The following is a 20,399-nucleotide window of genomic DNA, read 5'->3' on the forward strand; positions in this document are numbered from 1 at the left end:
TCTAATCCCTCAACCTGTAAAATGTTCCAAATATCTGAGGACATCACACTTGTCTGTCACTTGAGTAAATGCATGACATTTCATGTGAAATTATGGATGCATTAGTTACCATTGATTTATTAGAAAAATTGAAGCAAAGTGATCCCAAGTGCTTGATTCAGAATGCTTCCTTAGTGACTTTCTGCTTGTATTCATTTCAAAAGGGAAAAGTCCATAGGCAGCAAGTATATCCTGATTAGCCCTTCAAAATGAATTTGAAAAGTGATTGTACATTTACTTTTCATCACATCTTTAATAGCAATAGATTCCATCCAGAAAACCCAGCTCAAAAAATCATCTTGTCATTAGGCACTTGCTTGATAGAGCTGAATGGATTGACTTGTAGACAGTTTAAGAATCTCTTGAAATAATTCAATTTCTCTATCATTTTTTACTGTATGGTTGAATTTTGAGATGTATTATTATACTGCAGACCCTGCAGAATGAAAAAAAATGATACTATTACAAGAGACAAAATTATAAAACTTAAAAGAATTAAAAATTACTGTCTCTTTATTGTGAATCAGTTTTTACTGTCTTTTTGGGCAAAATTCAAGGACTACCCAATTCTGTAACTCAAACAACTTAAATGTAACATAAGGAAAATCTTCCAGAGTCTGGAGAAGTGCTGGGTAATGCTCAAAGTGATGAATTCTTACAAAAATACAAAAAAAGGAGGCCCCCTCTCATTATGATCTCCACATCTTCACGGTTTTCAGCTGATAGATTTCCTGAGGGACTTGTAGGCACAGAAAAGAAGTTTTCAAAGAAAATGAAATAATTCTGGGTTCAAGATAGTCCCTACACAAATTATGAGATTACTCGTTCATCTAGTAACCCTGACCTCGGAAGCTCAAGCCCCAGTTCTAGGTCACATTGTACTCTGATGCTGCTATTTCCAAAATCAAACTTTCTTTGCATTTCTGATATGGAGAGAATTTTTAAATGTTTTTTTGGCTTTATGGTGACTCATACTGAATATAAATTAAACTGAAAAAGGCCCTCCTGTAAATCAGAATAACTTTTCTTTGGCCAATTATTTTAGCTTTATTATTCCCAAATGGAGAGCCTTCACAATAATTTTCTAATCTAAATGTCTTAAATGTGACCAAGGAATAATTAGTTTTCTTAGAACTATCATAGCAGCATTTTTGGGTTTTTCTCCTACCTGGCATATTTGTAGACCCATTTCACATTATATTTTACAAAGAGAAAAATCTTTTAAAGGTACTTAGTAGCTAATTGTCTCTGTGTTTCAGACCTGATTAACCACTGCTCAAATGTGCAGAGTACTGCTCTTACCCTGCTTGCCTAGCTGGATCATCCTCTGGTCATTAAGTCAGGACAGACCCTTGGTTGGCCACCTGGCTCTGAGGGCAAGTGTAAAATGTGGGAGCCCAGGTGGTGCAGTCCATGGGAGCAGCTGAGGAGAAAGGGCTCGAGGCAGAATGGGCAGATCCTGCAGGGCAACAACTGATTGCATAGCTGATATTGATGGTGTGGATTCAACTTCCTTATCATGGAACCTGCTGTGAGGGTCAAGCATGTCTGGGAAGAGATGAGATACATGCCATGGAGTGGGGCAAAATCATGATTTCCACAGACTGGCCAACATGGTGAAGGAGCTTTAAACCAGGATGGTGTGGACAGGAAAGGCATAATAACAAAACCTATTAGTAGGAAACCTCCCTAAGTATGTGCATGCAGATAAATACAGAATTGCCTCCAGAACATCATGATGGGGGAAACTCCATAAACTTTCTGAGAATTCAGCACAACTAGGTGCCCTCTGAGCCAGCAGACTGCCCTCCCAGACTGCCTTAGGAAAAGCTTTAGCAGCATCTGGAGGTGGGTGATGCTCTCTCACTGCTCGGACGTGCTGTGGGAATTCTGGAGTGCTGTGTCCAGTTCTGAGTTACCCTACCCAAGACAGACAGGTACATACAGGACTGAGGCCAGTGACAGGCCACAAAGAGTGGACTGGAACAACTTTCTTAACAAGGAGAATCTGAGAAGATTCAGGTCTGATAAATATCTGATGGAGAGGGGAAGTAAAGAAGGCAGTGGAAGATTCTTCTCAGTGACAGGACAGGAGGTTTTGGAGTCTCAGTCCTTGGAGATACTGAAAACCCAGCAATATATATGCCTGAGCAGGGCCACTAAACTAGATTATTTCCAGATAATTCATGCAACATCAGCAGCTCTGTTAATCTGTGACTAATTCTAGGTGAAAATAACTTCAAAATGGATATATTTTTTCTCTTTTTTATTGATAAATGTGCCACTACATATATTTTTCAATGATGACTTTTAAATATTGGACTAATTTTATAAATTTTGAATATGTTTTAGCCAGCAAGTGACCCAAATCTTTGTTCTTAGGCTGGTATTGAATAAGAAACAATGGGGTCTTAACAACACGCTCTGGAAGTGCAGGCTGTAGTACCAGCCATTGACTGTAGTCTATGAAGTTCCCCAGGGTGTGTTAATTGAAAACCAGTATTCAGGGAGAAATGGGATGAGCCTTCTACCTCTGAAGGCTTATGAACAAGTCAATTAAAAAATTCCCTAATCCCCAAATCAAAAACCACATGGAAAACAACAAAACAGAACTGTAGAACAAGACCTGCATATAATTAATTTGTCCTTTTCCATAGCTCACACCTTCATGACCACCTACCACTTATTGGTTGATTTGTGTGAAGGTGCAAGCTAGATTGCTGTGATCAAAACAACATTTTTTCCAAAGCAAAATTATATCTAACCTCCTGGATAATGACAGAAGAATAAGTGTTTCTCTTTATCAGCAGGATTCATATTTGACACTTTGATTTACTTTTCACTTGGTAGTTTCTGCTTTTCTCTTTGATTCCTGTTCTTTTCAGATTGTTTTTTTTTTCTAGAGCTTTGGAGTTATTTTTTTCAGATTTTAATTTTTTTCCTGCTTACTTTTCCCCAAAATTTTTCCACAATCCCTTGGTGTTACTGATTAAATGCAGGATGGTCTGAAGAAAAATTTCTCTACTGATCACAATTTTCTCATCTTTTAATTGAGAAAAGGTGGAATCCTCTGTTAGTTAAATAGCCCTATAATACCTGTCTGGCAGTATTTAAGGCGTCCAAGTAGATGTTCTTGATTTGGTCTTAAATCCTTGCAGATGGAGCTTTCCTGACATCCCACCTCCTTAAGCTGCTTTAGTGCGTTGCTTCACATAGGAGTAGAAAGCTTCTACCAATGTCTATTAATAGAACTAGTTTATATAGAATACATTAATGTATATAAAGGTCCTCTCTTGTTTGGAAGTCTGTGCACAGACTTACTGTTCTTCTGTGTCAGAGCATGGGCACTTGAGTTAAATATGTGAATGCCCTCCTGTCTAACTGGGAATGTGAATGTTATCCTTGCAGTTTTCCTCTCTCCTGTTTCCTAACCTACCTTTAGGCTTATGAGCACATCCAAGCCTTATTTAGAGGCTTCATCACGAAGTTACTAAGTCTACTTTTGAAGCTGATATTCCCTGTCCTAACCTTGTGCACACCATCTGTTCTTGGCAGTCCCTTTTTATCAAGTGAAGTACCATGGTAGAAGAAGACAGAGAGATAACAAACACTGTCAGACTTTGTTTTGGTGGTGCATCTCTTTAGCATTTCCCTTTGAATTAAAAGTTTGATAAGAACATCCACTGAGTCCTTGAGTCCCTGTTCCCTTCACCCAAGCACTCTTCATTATTAATGTTTACTTGATCTTGTGTTTCTGCTAAAGGCATTCCTGCTGCTCAAGTTTTTCCCAAGACTTAAATAAAATTCTTACTCCTACATACAGTGGAATAGCCTGGAGTAGCCTGGTCTTTCACACACACAGCAGGTAGCAAAACAAAAGAGATTGGGAACAATTTAACGTCTCTTAAGTTTACATAGTTTTTATTAATCCTCTATCATGCGAGTTCAGTTGATGGGAAAGAGGCACACCTGTTGGTTTAAGGGCATGGAATATGTGTTGCTGGATTAGGGGTTTTTGTCCAGAGGTCATACTTGTCAGCAAGAGAATCATGATTGGAATATTGATTATGTAAACTACAGTCTATTGAACTATTTTTCTAGGAGGTTTGGAATAATTCTTACTTGCTATCAAATTGTCTGTCTCAGGAGGCACCATAAAGCATGTTAAATAGTCTGAGTTTACAAAGAACTTCCTGTTTCTTTTTTTTCCTCTGATGGTAGACATGCAAATTTTGCAATTTGTTCAGACTGTGTAATATTTTGAAAAGCTTTGAATGCTGGCTGCAGTAGTTTTGTGGATTCTAGGAATGAAATAAATATCTCAGTCAGGCATGAAAATGTGTTTTTGTTTTTGTTTTTGTTTTTGTTTTTGTTTTTTTTTTTTTTTTTTTATATGGGTTATTTTTTGGATCCACAGAAGCTTTTTCTTTCCACAAAATCCTGAAATACTAAATTCTTAAACAAAGGGTTTTTTGGGCATTATTTAAGTTTATGCAAAACTATTAAAGGATTCTAGCCCTCTGTGCTAAACTCTACAGAGAGGAAATTAATATTTCTATAGTTGTATGCAAATATATTGTATCAGAAGCATTGGAACTTGTCCTGATGCCTTGGAGAGTGCAAAGAGGTTTCTCAGTCTGCAATCAGAAGGGAAGATGTCTTCTTTGTCTGAGGCTCTGGTGTGGGCTCAGACATCAGCTACAGGTTCTCAACAGCACATCTGTGTTAAGACCTGAGGCAGGTATCTCTGTCCGGGCAGGTTTCTTGTGACAGTGAAATTAGGACATGCTCAATCTTTTTTCATATTATAAATCATAGTCTGTTCATTTGAAATTTCTTTTGCATATTCCTGTAGCAATTATCTTCTTAATTTTGTTGATGAAAGCCATATCTAAAAAGTATTATATTTCTAAACAGCAGAACGGATCACTCATTAAGTCTTACATATTAAAATTTCACTCAGGAAGGCCTAGTAGAAGTAAAAGTAGGTAGTTCTTGTAAAGGGTAGCAGTGAAAATGACCAAAAGATCTGGAGACTAAATTTTCACAAGAAATAATTACAATCTGCATTAATTCTTCAGCTGCAGGTTGAGTGGGCAAGATGAGAATTAGTGAGTGGGAATGCCTTGCACTGCGAGCAGAAGGAGATGGTTAATCGCCTTTGCTAATGAACACTTTGAGATGTTCCAAATTTCAGCTTTGCTTAAAGCTGCAATGTAAAAAGTTACTTGATATGTGGAGTGAACTGATAGTTTTAATCAGTCACACAGACATGATTTTGGCCTCTTAGGTCCTTCCTGAGCTCATGAATAAGCTTGTTCTTTAAGGAGGGATTATGTTGATATTGAACATCAAGAGAAGTGTGTTGGAACATTAAAGGTTGCTCGGGCATCTATAAACAACTGCAAATGGTTAGGGAGGGAGAAATGTAAAGAATTGGGATCTTTTCAGATAAAGAGAAAATAAGAAAATAAAGAGGAAGCAAAGTAACAAAAGCAGAACACATCCACACAAATCAAAATGTAATTTCAAGCAAATATTTTTCTCAATATAAGGATTTGGTTGAGTCAATTTAAAATGTTCCATCACAGTAATGTGATGAGTTCCTGAAACTGATTTTTTTTGGAAATACAGTACTTAATAGTTTATTTATTTTACTTGAAACAGTGCTTTTGTAATCACACATATATCAAATGTGCCCAGAGTAAGAAGTCACATACTTGCTCATGAGCTGATGAAATCAAATTGGAGGTTATTGGTCCAAGGGGATGAAAAACTCATGGCACCATCAGTTTAAAACTGAATGTCTCCCCATTGATGGTATTCACACAGGAATCAAGGGAAATGTGTAGAGGGCATGGTGGAAATTTTTGACATGCTGCTGGCTACTGCTGCTCGGTTTCGCATGATGAACCTTCAAGGGGAGGAATTTGTGTGCCTTAAGTCCATCATCCTGCTCAATTCTGGTAAGTTGTGTGCTTTGCTGTCACTTGGGTAACTGTGGCTGCTTCTGCATGTGGTTGAACACTGCTTGCTGTCCTTAATGGCATTCTCATTTTGAGACAGCAGCATTGGAAAGGAGTTTTCAACACAGATGCAGGCAGGACCTCCAGGCAGGCGTGGGCACAGTCGAATCTGTCTGGTGATGTAGATGAGGCCCAGAAAATGGATGCAGTGAGCAGATGATGCATTGTGTGCGGCTGACGTGGAGAGTGGTCAGAGGAGTGCTTTGAACTAGATGTTGCCAGGCCTTAAAACTCTGCTTACGAGACACTGAAGTAGCTGGAACCACACACATGGCACCCAAAGGCAATGCTTAACTGCAGTGCTCAGGTGATGGCAAAATAAAAGGAAATAAAAATGTGATCGAGTTTATCATGGTTTAGTTTATATTATATTATATTATATTATAGGCATCTAAAACTGATGTAATCACTTTCCACTTCCTTTATAGTTTTTGGCTGTAAATCTCATCCTGAGGTACACTTCAAAAATAGATGACTCGATAACAAGTGTCAGGTTATGATGATTTGAATTTTACAGGAGATGATTGAAAAAGCAAATTTAACTTGAAACTTGTGACAGAAAACTTCTGTTGCACACCAGAGGACTCTTTTCTGTTTGAAATGAAAAAAAAAAAACCTCCAGAAAATTTCTTTATATGCAGAAATGAGACCCATGGTATTTTCATAGAAATGATAGACATCTAAAATAATAATGTAGGCACCAAACTAAAAACCTTTAGAGAAAATTCCCTGCTAAGCTGTTACCTGGTGACTAAAGGTGCCAGAGTTCCCCAATGCTGAGGATTTATTCACTTGTAAAGTTTTTCCTGTTGTCTTTGAACTTGTGGATGGTACCACCCTCTAGAGAAAACAGATGTGGAGGGCTCTGTTTCCATTTCAACCAGTTGTCTAACAGATCACTTGCCCAAATTGCAGGAAAAAGAAATTTAGGATATTGACATCAAAGGCTAACTGTAAACACAGCAGATGTTGCTTTATTGATCAGGCACTTTTCTTTATGGAAGCTTGGATGTTGTCTCCTCAAAGTCCAAGCAAAATTATGTATTTATACAATCTAATACAAAATACCTTTTGCCTGTTTTATGAGATATGAATGTGGTTCAGGTTTTGTTGTGGTTGTAACCAATTGCCAAAAAGTAACATTTTAGGAAAGCAAGTGGCATATTAGGAATGAAGGGCTATTGTCTTACCTTAATTGCCAGGATAAGACAATTCTAATTACTGTTTGGCATTTTATTTTCCTTTTATTGCCCTGATAATTATAACAGAATATTTCCTAGAGTTAAATATTCTTCCTGGAAAGTAATGCTCCTCCAGAATTTTAGCTAATATATTCAAAGCTAATATATTTAAACTTCTTAAATAAATCTAGAATATATAATTGATTTATAAAAATTTTGAATTTCAGTTAGAAACAATGGAAGTGGAGGTTTGAATAAAAGAAATTAGATGTTCATGTCTTGAACATGAAAAATTTAAGTCATGCTCTTGAGAAATTTTGTGCCTATTTGTATTTAGTATTGATTCATAAAGCAAAATATTTTTTTCTGACAAAGCCCTGCCAGGCATCACCAGCTATCCTTCATAAGCACATTTCACTGTGTTAATGGGAATTTTCATTACAAGATTCCCCTAAGGAAAAACTGTTAAAAAAAAAGAAAAATATATATATATGTATAGCAAGTGAAGTCAGTGATAATCAGAGGCAGATTTCCTTCTGCATATAAGAGAGATGGGACGACTGTAAACTCAATGTATATATGGCCACAGAATGTATGTCTATATTGGATGTCATTATCTTTATGCATAAATGTACATTTCAGTATTTGTAATCCTACAACAAACTACTTTCATAACTAGACAGTGGGAATGTGGATACAAGTTTCTGACTGTCAGACTCTCGAGATGCTCAAATTAAGAGGCATTAGACTGCAATACAGAGATAAGTAGCATAATTTGGAATATGTGTAAGAGTTGTGTGAGTGTTTGGCATAGATGCTCTAAAATGTCTTCTGGAGTTGCTTTACTTCACAGAAGTACTAAAGAACTATTACTAAAGAAACAGCAGATAAACACACAGTCAATTTTTGGCTTATTATGCTGTCTGCATTATATATGCATGTGATTAAACCAGCAGATCTCAAAATGGTTTAAACAAGTGGATTAATTAAACAAATAGGACTGATTATGCGGCATCTTGTGTTTAAAAGCAGTCCGCATTTGCATTCTAAATCGTTGTGTGGATTTAATTCAGTGAGTATACACAAACATTTCTTTATTAAATCCTTGGACATCTGGAAGTCTCTTCACATGAAGTAGAGTTGTTTATTGCCTTTGTTGGACATTTCTAGTTTTGCAACATGTTGCAAGGCTGTTTAATATCTTTACACTCCTTTTCCATGTGGTTTTGGACAAAACACAATTTTAGTTTTTATTTTTTTTAGATTTGTTCAGTGCATGTAGAAAGGATGGAAGGTTTTGTTTGTAAACCAAGGTAGATGCTTATGCTACTACCACAGTTTTCCTGAGATACTAAGGTGACAGCATGTCTGTAACAACAAGGACATAATCGTGTCCATCTAAATAGCAAACCTAAAGGTCCCCCTCTAAAGCTGCAGCAATAAATCTTTTGACTAAAAAGCAAAGTAGTGTTTTCAAAAACCACATTCAGCTATTACTTCACATTGGAAAATAAATATTAGAATCATGAAAGGGCAACAAGATGCCAGATGTTTTACTTTTGAGTGTATCAGAGAAGAGGAACTTGTGGATGGTACCACCCTATGCTATGTGGCAAAGCAGCAGGCTTTCATTTTGCACATGGCGATGTAGGTCACATCTGCCTTAGAAGCCGATTAACCTAATTAGTTAGCTGGTTAGTCCACAGAGCTGGAAAGATTTTGTTGATTTGATGAATACAGGAGACCTCCGGATACATTGTTCCACGTGACTGTTTGTTATTCTTTTCTCCTGGTGTTTTTCAGTTCCTGATAAATTGTGCTTATTTATTTCTTTATTTTGGGGGCTGGATGATTCCAGGAGTGCATGGTACAGAGATGAGTTTCCTCATACCTCAGCCTGTCTTGCTACAGCTTCACAGCAATTGTGTGTAGTGGAATATTACAGAGCAATTGGATGTTACTCTGTGAGCCTGAACTCTAAATGCAAAAAAAGACTTTAAACTTGGTTTTATTGTGACTGAAAAGATTTTGAGGACATTCGCTTCTACAGTAAAATGCAACAAATATATAATTATATATGGTGAGAGATATAAAATTCTATCAGTGTATGCCAAGGGCTGGCATGGTAGCACAGCAGCCCCCAAGGGATCCTGTTCTGGTATGTGTTATGGGTGTGAACCAACAGGCTTTGCTTGCTTGTGGGGTGGCGCTTTCTCTGTTCTTGTGCCTGTTAGGTTTTACAACACTGACCTACAGAAAGAGCTGGAAATCAACCTGGTAGCTATTGAATTTAGGCTTAGAAAGGCCTTGGAGACTGTTAAATTTCACTTTGCTAAGGCAATTTTCTGCACCCTTATTTGAAAGCTCTGCTTGGATGTGTATGAGTGTGTGATAGCCAGCATTTTTTTTTTGGCAGTTTCTGGTCAATGGCCTGGGGCAGGAACAATCACTGTGAGGGTGTAGAAAGGAAAACTAAACATAATTTTTCTTGGCAGTTATTGACTGGCAGTTGCCTGAATTCTCTACAGTTATTGGGGAGTGCTTTTGTGATTTACAGTTTTTAATAGCTTCTAGACTAGACCTAGGTGAGAAAAAAATTCCTCCTAAATATTACTTTCTTTTACTAGTTTCAGTAATATGAAGCTATGGGGTATTGCTGCAAGAGCACAATAGTTTCCTGTGGCTGAAGCAAACTTCTCTGGAGGCACTGTGCATTTATGAGATTAATATTTCCTTCTAGTGGATTGTGCTCTGCCAGTGATATTTAAGAATCTTGCCCCTACAGTATGTGTTACGCTATCAAACCTTTTATTGTCAATAGGCATACGTGAGGGTGTTCAGAGTCAGGTGAAAAATGTTCAGCTGAGAAAAGCCCAAGGACCAGTTTCTGTTTGTGAATTTCAGTAAAAATAATAATAATAGCTATGAAAAGCCATGTGAGAAAAGAGGCCACTGTACTATTTATCTTTATCAAATTTGAAGCATACCCATTACCAAAATTAAGCCCTCTGACTGATAATTTTCAGAAGTTGTACTATGTTGGAGTTATCCTTTTAAAACAGTTTTCTTGCTTACTCTTTCCCAGAGACACTCATATTCACAAACAAATTTCCATTTCTTTTTAGCAGAGAGGAAAAAAACCATAAAAACTACTTGTAGGTTACAGTAGTTCTAGGTGTCAGGTCCTTGAAGTACCCACATGATGTGAGGAGATGAGGGAGGCCAAGATGTTAAAAAAATCTCAACTCCCTGACTGCTCAGATGCACAGCAAAGTATCTTCACATCCAGTGGTAGCCCCAAGGCTGCAAACAATAAAAACAAGCTATACCATCTATATCTGACAAGCTATAGCATATATGTCTGTCTGTGTGTGCATACTAGTGTCTGAATGTCTTTTATTCTTAATAGTTTAATAATTGCATTCCATATTCTGCTATATACGATGCTTTAAAGAAAAGAAAAACAAAAAATTATTCCAGAAACCATTTTTTTCCCAAGGATGAAATCCAGATCTCTTCTTTGCTCTGTAAGCTGATGCAGAAGGGCCAAAGCATAGGATTTGTCAAGTCTGTTATAGACACAAGACAATGAACACTCTATGATGCAGCCAGTTTGATTGTATTCCTGTATGCACATCTTAAACCTCTGGTGCCTCAGGACTGGATTTTGGCAATATGACCTGTTTAGAGTTATTGGTTCAGTCCAAAAGATTTAAAAACTGATGCTGAATGCAACAACTCTCTTTTGGCAGCACAGCGTTGTTGTGACCTGACTGACATTGGCTGTGTGTTGTTGTCCAGAAAAAAATCAAGATAAAACAGCCCAAAATAGTTTAGACTTTTCCATTTTGAAAGCTGATGTGCTTCATGCTCTCAAGATTTACTAGCAGCAAAAACTCTTATGCCTGGATTAGAGACTCTTGTAGGTGATGTAGAAGGGCTGTTGGAGAGGAAGTTTTAAGATGTTTTGTCTTCTGGAAAATTTTTTATCTGATCCAAACCTTCAGGCTGCTCACTTTCAGCAATGAAAGACAGCTAAATTTGCACAAGCTGATTTGGACACTGTTTTTAAAGCAGAGTCAGCTTTGCAGGTGAAGGAGCACACCTTTCAAGGCTTTTGCTTGGTTGGGAGAGTTTTGTTGAGGCAAACATCCATTAAAAACCCCTGGTTTTGTCTGCATGTTTTGTGGTAACATTTTTCAGTTCTAAACTGTCTAGAAAAATCACTAAAAATCAAATATTAAACAACAGGGGAAATGGCAAAAGCTACTGAAAGCTTGGGTTGGTTGGTTGGTGAGTATTCCAGAGCTCTCAAGGGGAACAGCATCTCCTCAAGGTTTCAGAGCCAAGTGACCAGGAAAAGAGCACAGCCCACAGATAAGACTAGCTGCAGGTGTCACCCAGCACCTGGTACAGACCTTGGTGAGACCCAGGAAGGAAAGTGGCATTGTCTTCCTCCTCCTGCTTTTCCCATAGTGCCCAAATCCATGCTCCAGGGTCATTCAGAGCAGCGACATGGCTGCCAAGCAAGAGAGCTGGCACACAGTCAGATCCTGTGGCTTAACACAGCTTGAGAGGCAGCACAGGGCATACCTTGGGCAACTCTGAGTCCACCAAAGTAATTTTTGTCTGTGGTTTGTTTCTTTTCTTTCTGCCTCCTACTCTAGGTGTGTACACTTTTCTTTCCAGCACCTTGAAATCTCTGGAAGAGAAAGACTATATTCACCGTGTCCTGGACAAAATCACAGATACTCTGATCCACTTAATGGCTAAGTCAGGTCTTTCTCTGCAGCAGCAACACAGACGCCTGGCTCAGCTCCTGCTCATCCTCTCTCACATCAGACACATGAGGTGAGAGCAAGCACACAGTCAGCACCTCTGTACTGGGCGCATGCAAGAGAGGTGTCACAAATGCACATACACGCTTCTCCTTCATGGATGGGAGGGCAAACTGTGTGAGGGGCCGTTACCAAAAAGAAAAGGAAAAAAATTCCATATGCAAATATTTACCCCATTTGTCCCTTCTAGTTGTCTTTTCCTCTGCCTTTTGTTTGATCGTGCTGATAGTTTGATAGAAAGGAGTATCTGCTTTTAATCTTGTGTGTCTTGTATCACAGCATCACCTGGTTTGGAAGGGAACTTAAAGATGATCTAGTTCCAACCCTCCAGATATGGGCAGGGATGCCTTCCAGTTAGACCAGGTTGCTCAGAGCCCCATCCAAGCTGGCCTTGAACATTTCCAGGGATGGGAGAGCCACAATTTTCTGGACAACCTCTTCTAGTGCCTCACAACTCTCAGTACAGAATTTCTTCCCAGCACCTAATCTAGACCTGCCCTCTTTCCATTTGAAGCCACCCTACCTTGTCCTGTCAGTGCTTGCCTCTGTACAAAGACCCTCTCCAGCTCTCTTCTAGATGCCCTTCAGGTACTTGGGAGGCTTGTGTAAGGAGCCTTCTCTTCTCCAGCCTGAACAACTCCAGTTGTTCAACAACAACTCCAGTTCTCTAAGCCTTTCCTCATAGGAGAGGTGCTCCAGCCCTTGCATCACCTTCATGGCCCTGCTCTGAACCTGTTCTAACAGGTCTAAGTTTTCCTCAGGGTGAGGACCCCAGACCTGGACACAGGTGTATGGGAAGCACTGAGTAGAATATTAATGTAGGAGTAGCCTAGCTCTGCAAACTTTAGTCTCCTATAAGATTTAATAAAACTCTCACTTCTATGCAGCCACTTCTCACAAGTGTCATGATTGCAATTCACTTTAGAAAAGAGATTTAGGATTATTATGTGAATTGTATGGATGAGGATAAATGCAGCACTACTAAATTCCAGTCTAGAGGACCATTCCTTTTGCTAATCAGAGGTGAGCTGCCTCACACACTATTAGTAATTGCAGCAAATGATTCTCCCAATTCTGAGGTAACTGCTCAGTGGATGAGGTGTTAAGAGGATAAATTTCTATGAAGATATGCTATAGATTTTATTATTATGAAATCACAGGAAGTGTTGCTACACAGATTTTAATTTTCATTATTTCAGCTAATGAAATTTAAATTAAACGCCACATCTTAGCTGCTAAAGCTGAAACATGCAGATTTTACCTCCTGAACTGATATACAGATCTTTGAGGGAAAGTCAGGGGATGTGATTTTTTTCACTTGTGTCATTTTGTAGAGTTTCTTTGTTCTTGGGTTAATGAACATTTCCCCCCCCACTAAAAAGAATTTATACAATTAAGGAAATTCTAGATGTATAGCAGCCTGCTACATTCTTGACTACATCTGTCTGCAAAATTCTTTGAAGGTGCTCCTGTCTGCTTAACTGTAGCAGATGTGTACAGCAAACGCACAGCTAATTTGTTTAGTACAAGACAGGATTTATATGAACCCAGCAAATATTATTAGCTGGCAGCTTCCTCACCCCATAGCATATTTGGGAAGTAACTTTTTTCATCACAACCCACAGCAACAAAGGAATGGAGCACCTGTACAACATGAAGTGTAAGAACGTAGTTCCACTCTACGATCTCTTGCTGGAGATGCTGGACGCTCACCGGCTGCACGCGCCAGCAGCCAGGAGTGCTGCACCCGTGGAGGAGGAGAACAGAGGCCAGCTGACAACTGCATCAGCTTCATCTCATTCCTTGCAGTCTTTCTATGTTAGCAGCAAAGAAGAGGAGAATATGCAGAATACAATATAAATGGGAGTCAGCATATACAGTGGTATGAGAAACCCAGCAGTGTTCTACCTAGCTCATGCTTCATTTCATCTACAGTGCCACCTTTGAAAACACTCCAGTGACAACAGACACCAGCATTTTCCATATGAGTGTTTGTCAAGCGCTTGCCTAAATTGATTGCTTATCCTAAATGGAAGACATTTCATTACCATGGATAGCCAGGAAGGATTGTCTGGCTAACTTGATTTAAAATTTGCAGTGTTTTAATTTAATTTGGCATCTTATTTAGGTAACTAAGTCCTCATCTGAAGCATGCATTCATTTTGCTATAAATTGATAGGCCATACCACCAGTGCATATTGGTATCTTCATCAGTGGTGGTCTTTGTTAATATCCATCCAAAATCCTGAGCTCACTTAGTCCTTTACATGCTTGAAACTTTGAAGCAGTTTGGTAGAGATTCTGGATGACTTTTTGGGCAGCGTAAAGAGAAAGTTGACTGGCATCTTAGTGTGCCATAGGGAAGCTGCACTGTGAGAGACTGCCTTCGTGAGTGAGATTCCTGCCTCTTTTCTTCCTACAGTATAAAGGAACTGCTGTCTGAGAATTATAGTATTTTACCTTGCTGGCTTACATCACCAGACAACTCCCTTTCAACCTCATTCTGACCAAACTTTTAGGTACCCTTACCATATCCTCTAGATGAATTGCTTTGCATGCATGCTATTTTTTCTGATCCTAGAAAGCGAAACAGTTTTGTTGCCCAAGAGTGTAAATCCAGGGCAACATGGCAAACAGTGATAACATAGAGAATTACTCTTGAATCAGACCAGATGATTACAAAAATCATCAGGTCTTTTAAAAAAGTCTTCACACACATGCAAGATCCAGCACTTTTTACAAAAAATCCCTCCCCTATCCTGTGCTTTGTTGTGCTACAAAGCAAGGGATGAGGATGCTAGTGTGAGACTGGCACGGAAGGATGGGATGATCCCATCCCACTCAGCAGAGTGTGGTCTAACTGTGTGTGGGAGGGCTAGTATCGCAGTCAGAGCAGCAGGTTTTTCCTTGCCTTGGCATTCTTTGGCTCTTGTTGTGGCATGCTTCAAAATCACTGTTAAGAGCCAGCTCACCTGTGACACCAACACTAGGCAATGAGCCTCGCACATGGTGCAGACTTTGAGACTGCATGTCCGGAAAGATGAATCTTTCTCCATGCATGTCTGTATGTCCTAAGGATATTCATAAGGATCAGTTTGATTCTTCAGACCAACTGTAAATATACAAAAGGTCCACTGACATCAAGAGTTTCAACAAGACGTGAAAGAGACTGAAGAACTCCACATGATATGCTATCCAAAGTAGGAGTTGGTGCTGCTGTTTGACTGGCACTATGCTAGAAAACTAAATGTCAGGGAACTTTGCTGGGTACTGGAATGAGATCATTACATATGCCAGGGTTATTTTACTAATGTAATGATAAACTTTGCCTGTGCTATCTGCACTTCTGACTGACAGGTGCAGATTGGGAGTTAGCACGGACCAGAGACTATTCCAACAGCTGGTTGGAAGAAACCACCCTACCAGTGAGGCTATTTTCCTAGCACATGTGTAGGCTGCTCCACAGCATCTGGCAACAGTGCTAGTGAAATGGTTCAGGGATGTTTTTGCTATAGTTGAAACCTTTATGTTGATTGGAATATCCCATAGAAACTCAATATAGGAAACAGTGCAAGTAATGTCATACAGGAGTGCCTATGTCTAATCACAATGCCTGTCACACAGGCAGAGTCTGTGTGCAGTGAGATCAAGTTTCACAGCAGTTGTGAAGGCAGCAAGGCATAGGACAGGTTTGTGCTTCAAGTCAAGCATTTGATTCTTTAGTGAATGTACATAATGGTGTCTATAATAGTTTAATGTACATATCTGAGGATATGAGCAGTTTGAAAGCCTAAAGCTACATGCTACCAATGTTTGAGAAGATTCCTTGAGAAATGCAAGCCTAAACATGTGAAGCGATCACCATAAGTTCATAGGCCTTTTCTTGATGCATATTATGGTGTCATTTTTTTCTGAATGTGCTGAAGATTTTGTCTTTTTGTGTGTTCAGTAAAAGCATGTGTGTGTGTGTGTATGTGTGTGTGTGTGTGTGTGAGCGCTTATTTGGTACCTAAGGGCTTTTTGAAGGCTCCTAAATGTCATGAAAGAAAATGGAAATTTTGGGTTTTTTTAGTGGCTGGTTTTCATATGTGTTAGAAAAACCATGAGTTTACTGAAATGAGTGCAGGCTAAGATCTGAATGGAGCACAGGAATCCCTGTAGTTAAATTTATGTGCTTACACCGTCATCATTTACTTGTAACTTAGTGTGCATTAGAGCTGCTCTTTAAATACTGTCTGTACATGCAACCTGTTGTCTAGGCTAGAACACACAGATCAAGCTCATAAGCTGGAAAACAAATTGGTTTAAATGAATGCCTCCCTTCCTACATCCCAGAATAAGTAATTACATTGATTCAAGTGTAAATTTGACCTGGAGCATAAAAGGTATTACACAGAGAGCAATTCACAACAGAGGGTCAGATTTGGATGATACCATGAAGGGAAAGTACCTTTACTCTCATGAGATTTTCCTAGTGAAGATGGAAAAGCATGATTTGAAGTGGTATGCAGCAGTCAGAAGGGTATCATAATGTGTCTTGGAATATATAGAATAATATCAGTCAGCTCACAATAACTATTAATTCTTTCCTGGGTTCAGGCCTTACAAGGAAGCAATTTAGCTTTCATCCAGTCCTCTCATGTTTGTGGTGGCAACAGTGAAGGGCAACCTAGAAAGAGTGATTCCCAGTAATACATTAATTTACCTCGGGGCAGATTTAGGATCCATGTCATTAACTTTTTATTGAAGCAGCACCTTAATGAATATAGTAACATTCCCAGAGTTATCTATAAAGATGGCCCCCATATCAGACAGATGAATGTAGCTATTCAATTGATTAAATAAAGTCAATGATACAAAAATCACTTTTTTCATATGTATTTCTGAATGATGCTCTCATGTATGCAAACAATTGTGCCTGACATTTGGTAATTGTTATTTCACACGATGCTATTTTATGTGTGTGTATATATATATACATATATACTTTATATTTGCAGCTGACAAACCAGTACTACCTGAATATCTGGTGCTGGATATTACATAAAAATATATAGCATGTAAAAAGAAAGAAAACTTTTCAAGGCAGCTAATTATGCTTTTACCAAAACATTCATAGTGATGTCTCTGGACAGCTAACAAAATAATTATTTTGTAATGTTTATACGTGGATTTTTTTAAAAAAACAAAAACATCAAAAAACAAACCCTCTAGAAACATAGGCAATGTAATACCAGCACAAGGCAAACATAAATAGACCAGATGAATTTGCTTTGCTTGAGAACATGGTTGTTACTGAAGTATTGCAAAAAGCTTGGGAGGTAGAAGAGGGGATAGGGAGATGTGTAGCACTTAGTGGTGTCAGAATATGCGGTGTTTGAATACATGAAAGCTACTCTGGTTTATAGTGGTTTGAGCCATGTCTCAATGTTGCAGACTTTGTCTCAGGTAAAACTCCCAGTTGGGGTAGTAAGATTTGTACTCGGGTAACATAGTTTAATGAAAGTTTTTTGGTGTGTGTTGTGATAAATTTACTATTATGTTTCAGTGACATCACTTGATGATTTTTCTCCTTCTCTACAATGAGGGGTTTAAAAGTGTAATTAAAGAAATAATCCAAACTGAGCTCCCAAGGATATTGCAAGGACTGTCAGCAGATCCCTGGACCTTGAGTTGAAAAAAAGCAAGCAAAAAACCCCAAACCATCCCCTTCATATGAATCAGGATTTGTACTGGAGCCTCCATCCATTTCAGTTGATGGCAACTAATTCCATAAGACCTGTGCCAAATGTTTAAAAATAAGCAAACTACCAACTGAATAAAAAAATCTGCCTCAGTAGGTCTTTAGTCTTATTGCAGGCTTAGTGAGAACATGGTAAGCCCCTCTGTGTATATAATTTCCTGCTTTAAAGTTAGAGTGCAAACTTAACATACAGATAATGGGTTTTGTATATAAGGCATTCTCAGCTGAATTTGTGTGAAGTGCATTTCTTATTTGAATAAAGAGATTGATGTTTTCAATGTTCTCTACAACCGTGATATGGCTTTAGAGATATTGAGTCAACACATGTAATAGAAGGGTGATGTTAACAATGGTATCCTAATAGAAACCAATCTTTGCTGTCACCTGCAAGTGTAGCATAATCTCAAATTGATCTCAGAGTTTAAAATTAATTTTTCCCCAATATTAATGTCCTACTCTTTCTACTCACAGTTCCCTTTCATCCTTCAAATGTAGGTAGCCTTATATCCTGAAGGTTGTTTTCAAAGTGATTGTTGCCCATAAAGGGTACTTGGTTTTGCACTGTGTTAGAGACATATTACATTCTTTTGCATTCAAATGTGCCTACAGAAAATAAATAAACAAAAATTTAGAAAAAAAATATGCTGCCATCTTGCAAATTAGAAAATTCTGCAATCCTGTGTGCCTATGATTAGAAGTCTGTTTCTTCAGAAAGTGCCCATTGAAAAAGGAAGGGATAGACTGCTGGTCACGAGACTTGCATTACCAAGCCACTTTATGTATTACCTTATTGTATGTACTATGAAACCAATGCTTTTGTGTGCACTACGTAGTCTGTCAATGCAAAGTCCTTTCTTTGGTATAGGCTCAGCTGTCATAATGTATTTGTCGAAGTATTCTGTTCTTTCATTGATGCATATGAAATTATTGACGTCTTTGGTCTTGGTGAGGTATATTTTTCTTTGTTTTGCGCCTAAAAAAGTTCTAAAAAAGTCTAAATAAAAAATCTGGTAGGCTACCTGATTGGTGCAAGATTTTTATCAATGTATTTGATGTTGAAAATAAAGAATTAATCAGAACACATTGTTTAATTTTGTTATATTTTGCATGTTTTAAAAATATGCTTCTCCACTTATTGTTTTCCAGTGGGCAGCAAAATGGTGCACTGTTTTTGAAAGAATTAGAATGTGTCTGTTTCTGTGCATCTAAATGAAAGTTAAAACTGTTTCTTAGTTTCCTCACTTTCCCTGTAAAGAATCAGAGACTCCGTATCTAGAGTCAAAAACAAGCTAAGCGTAGTCTCTAGCAATCCTAATGACACCAAGGAAGTTAGCTAAGAACCTATTACGTTATGTGCTTTAATGTTCTTAGTATTTTGGTTACATTCCTTATTTTGGCTTGTGAAATAGATTATGGCAGAAGAGAAAAATTGTGTGAGTTTAGCCTTCTATAAATGGCTGCCACTTCCCATGAGCTAGCTTACATCAAGGGAAATAGTATTCTTTTCCCAAGTGAAACAAATCCTCAGGAAAAGAAATTTTCTTGACTAAGGCATTGGGAAGGGATGAAGTGAAATGAAAGGTACTTTTATTAACATAAGACCACTTTGAACTCAACTCTATTCTGTAAAACAATCTAAAAATTATATTTGGTGTTTGCAAATAATCAAACCAATAATCTATAGCATTTGCATACATACTGACATATTTCAATACTTGCAGTATATATATTTATCAGTAACATGGAAAGAATATGGTCTCTATATTGATTATTTTTTAATCTATTTTCTGTGCTATGCTGGTTCAACATAGGACTATTGGCTCACAGGTTTTTTTTCTTATATGAATATATATGTAAAAGCTCTTTAGTTTTATGGGATGTTTCATTGTACTTAACTTAAAAGGAAAAAATTATAAGATGGTTACCTGGATTCCAAGACAGGCAATATACGTAGTTCATGCAAAACTTCACCTTATTTGCTTGTTAAAGCAAATAACCTATTCAGACTCTTAAAAGAATGCTGGGGACTGTTGGGATTTTTAAGTGCTGAGTAGAACAGAACAATGGTTCCAAATAATGTCATTGTTTTGCAATACACTTCCATAACAAAGAACTTGACTGCAAGTTGCCTCTTTGGCCACAAAGGGCACATCAGAGTAATAGGAACTAATTGCACATGTACATGTGCTCATAATAAAGTAATTTTCAATGCTGATTCAAAATATGACACCATCTCATTTTAACCACAGGACCAAATGAGCACTTGCAGTTCATGGTGAAATGGCTTAAGAAGACAGTTAATACATAATACTAAACTTAGAGATTTAACCTAAAAAAAGCAGCTAGATCAGAGAATATTATTGCAAAATCAAAAATATGGCGCTCCTAAATGAAGAAGTGCACAGATAAAGTTTGAACATACTTACTCCTGCAAAAATGGTAACAATTTGAATGAGCAAAGGATTGCACACTGCCTGGGATTACACACTGAGGTTAGGCATTCTTTTGCCCATCCCTTTCTGCAGCATGACACAACAACACAGCATCACAGTGCAGTGAGCTAGGAATGTGT

General features: G+C 38.1%; 1 protein-coding gene across 1 annotated transcript in view; it reads left to right on the forward strand.

Moving 5' to 3' along the window:
* Window positions 1–18,906, forward strand: part of ESR1 (estrogen receptor 1) — a 157,075-nt gene extending 138,169 nt beyond the window's left edge. The window contains 4 exon segments of the mRNA XM_063151316.1: window positions 5,872–6,005; window positions 11,914–12,097; window positions 13,710–13,921; window positions 13,924–18,906. Of these exon segments, the coding sequence (XP_063007386.1) occupies window positions 5,872–6,005; window positions 11,914–12,097; window positions 13,710–13,921; window positions 13,924–14,045 (652 nt within the window). The 3' untranslated portion in view covers window positions 14,046–18,906.
* The last annotated feature ends 1,493 nt before the right edge of the window (window positions 18,907–20,399 follow it).

The sequence above is a fragment of the Melospiza melodia genome, chromosome 3 (genome assembly GCF_035770615.1).
Source record: "Melospiza melodia melodia isolate bMelMel2 chromosome 3, bMelMel2.pri, whole genome shotgun sequence".
Taxonomy (NCBI): domain Eukaryota; kingdom Metazoa; phylum Chordata; class Aves; order Passeriformes; family Passerellidae; genus Melospiza; species Melospiza melodia.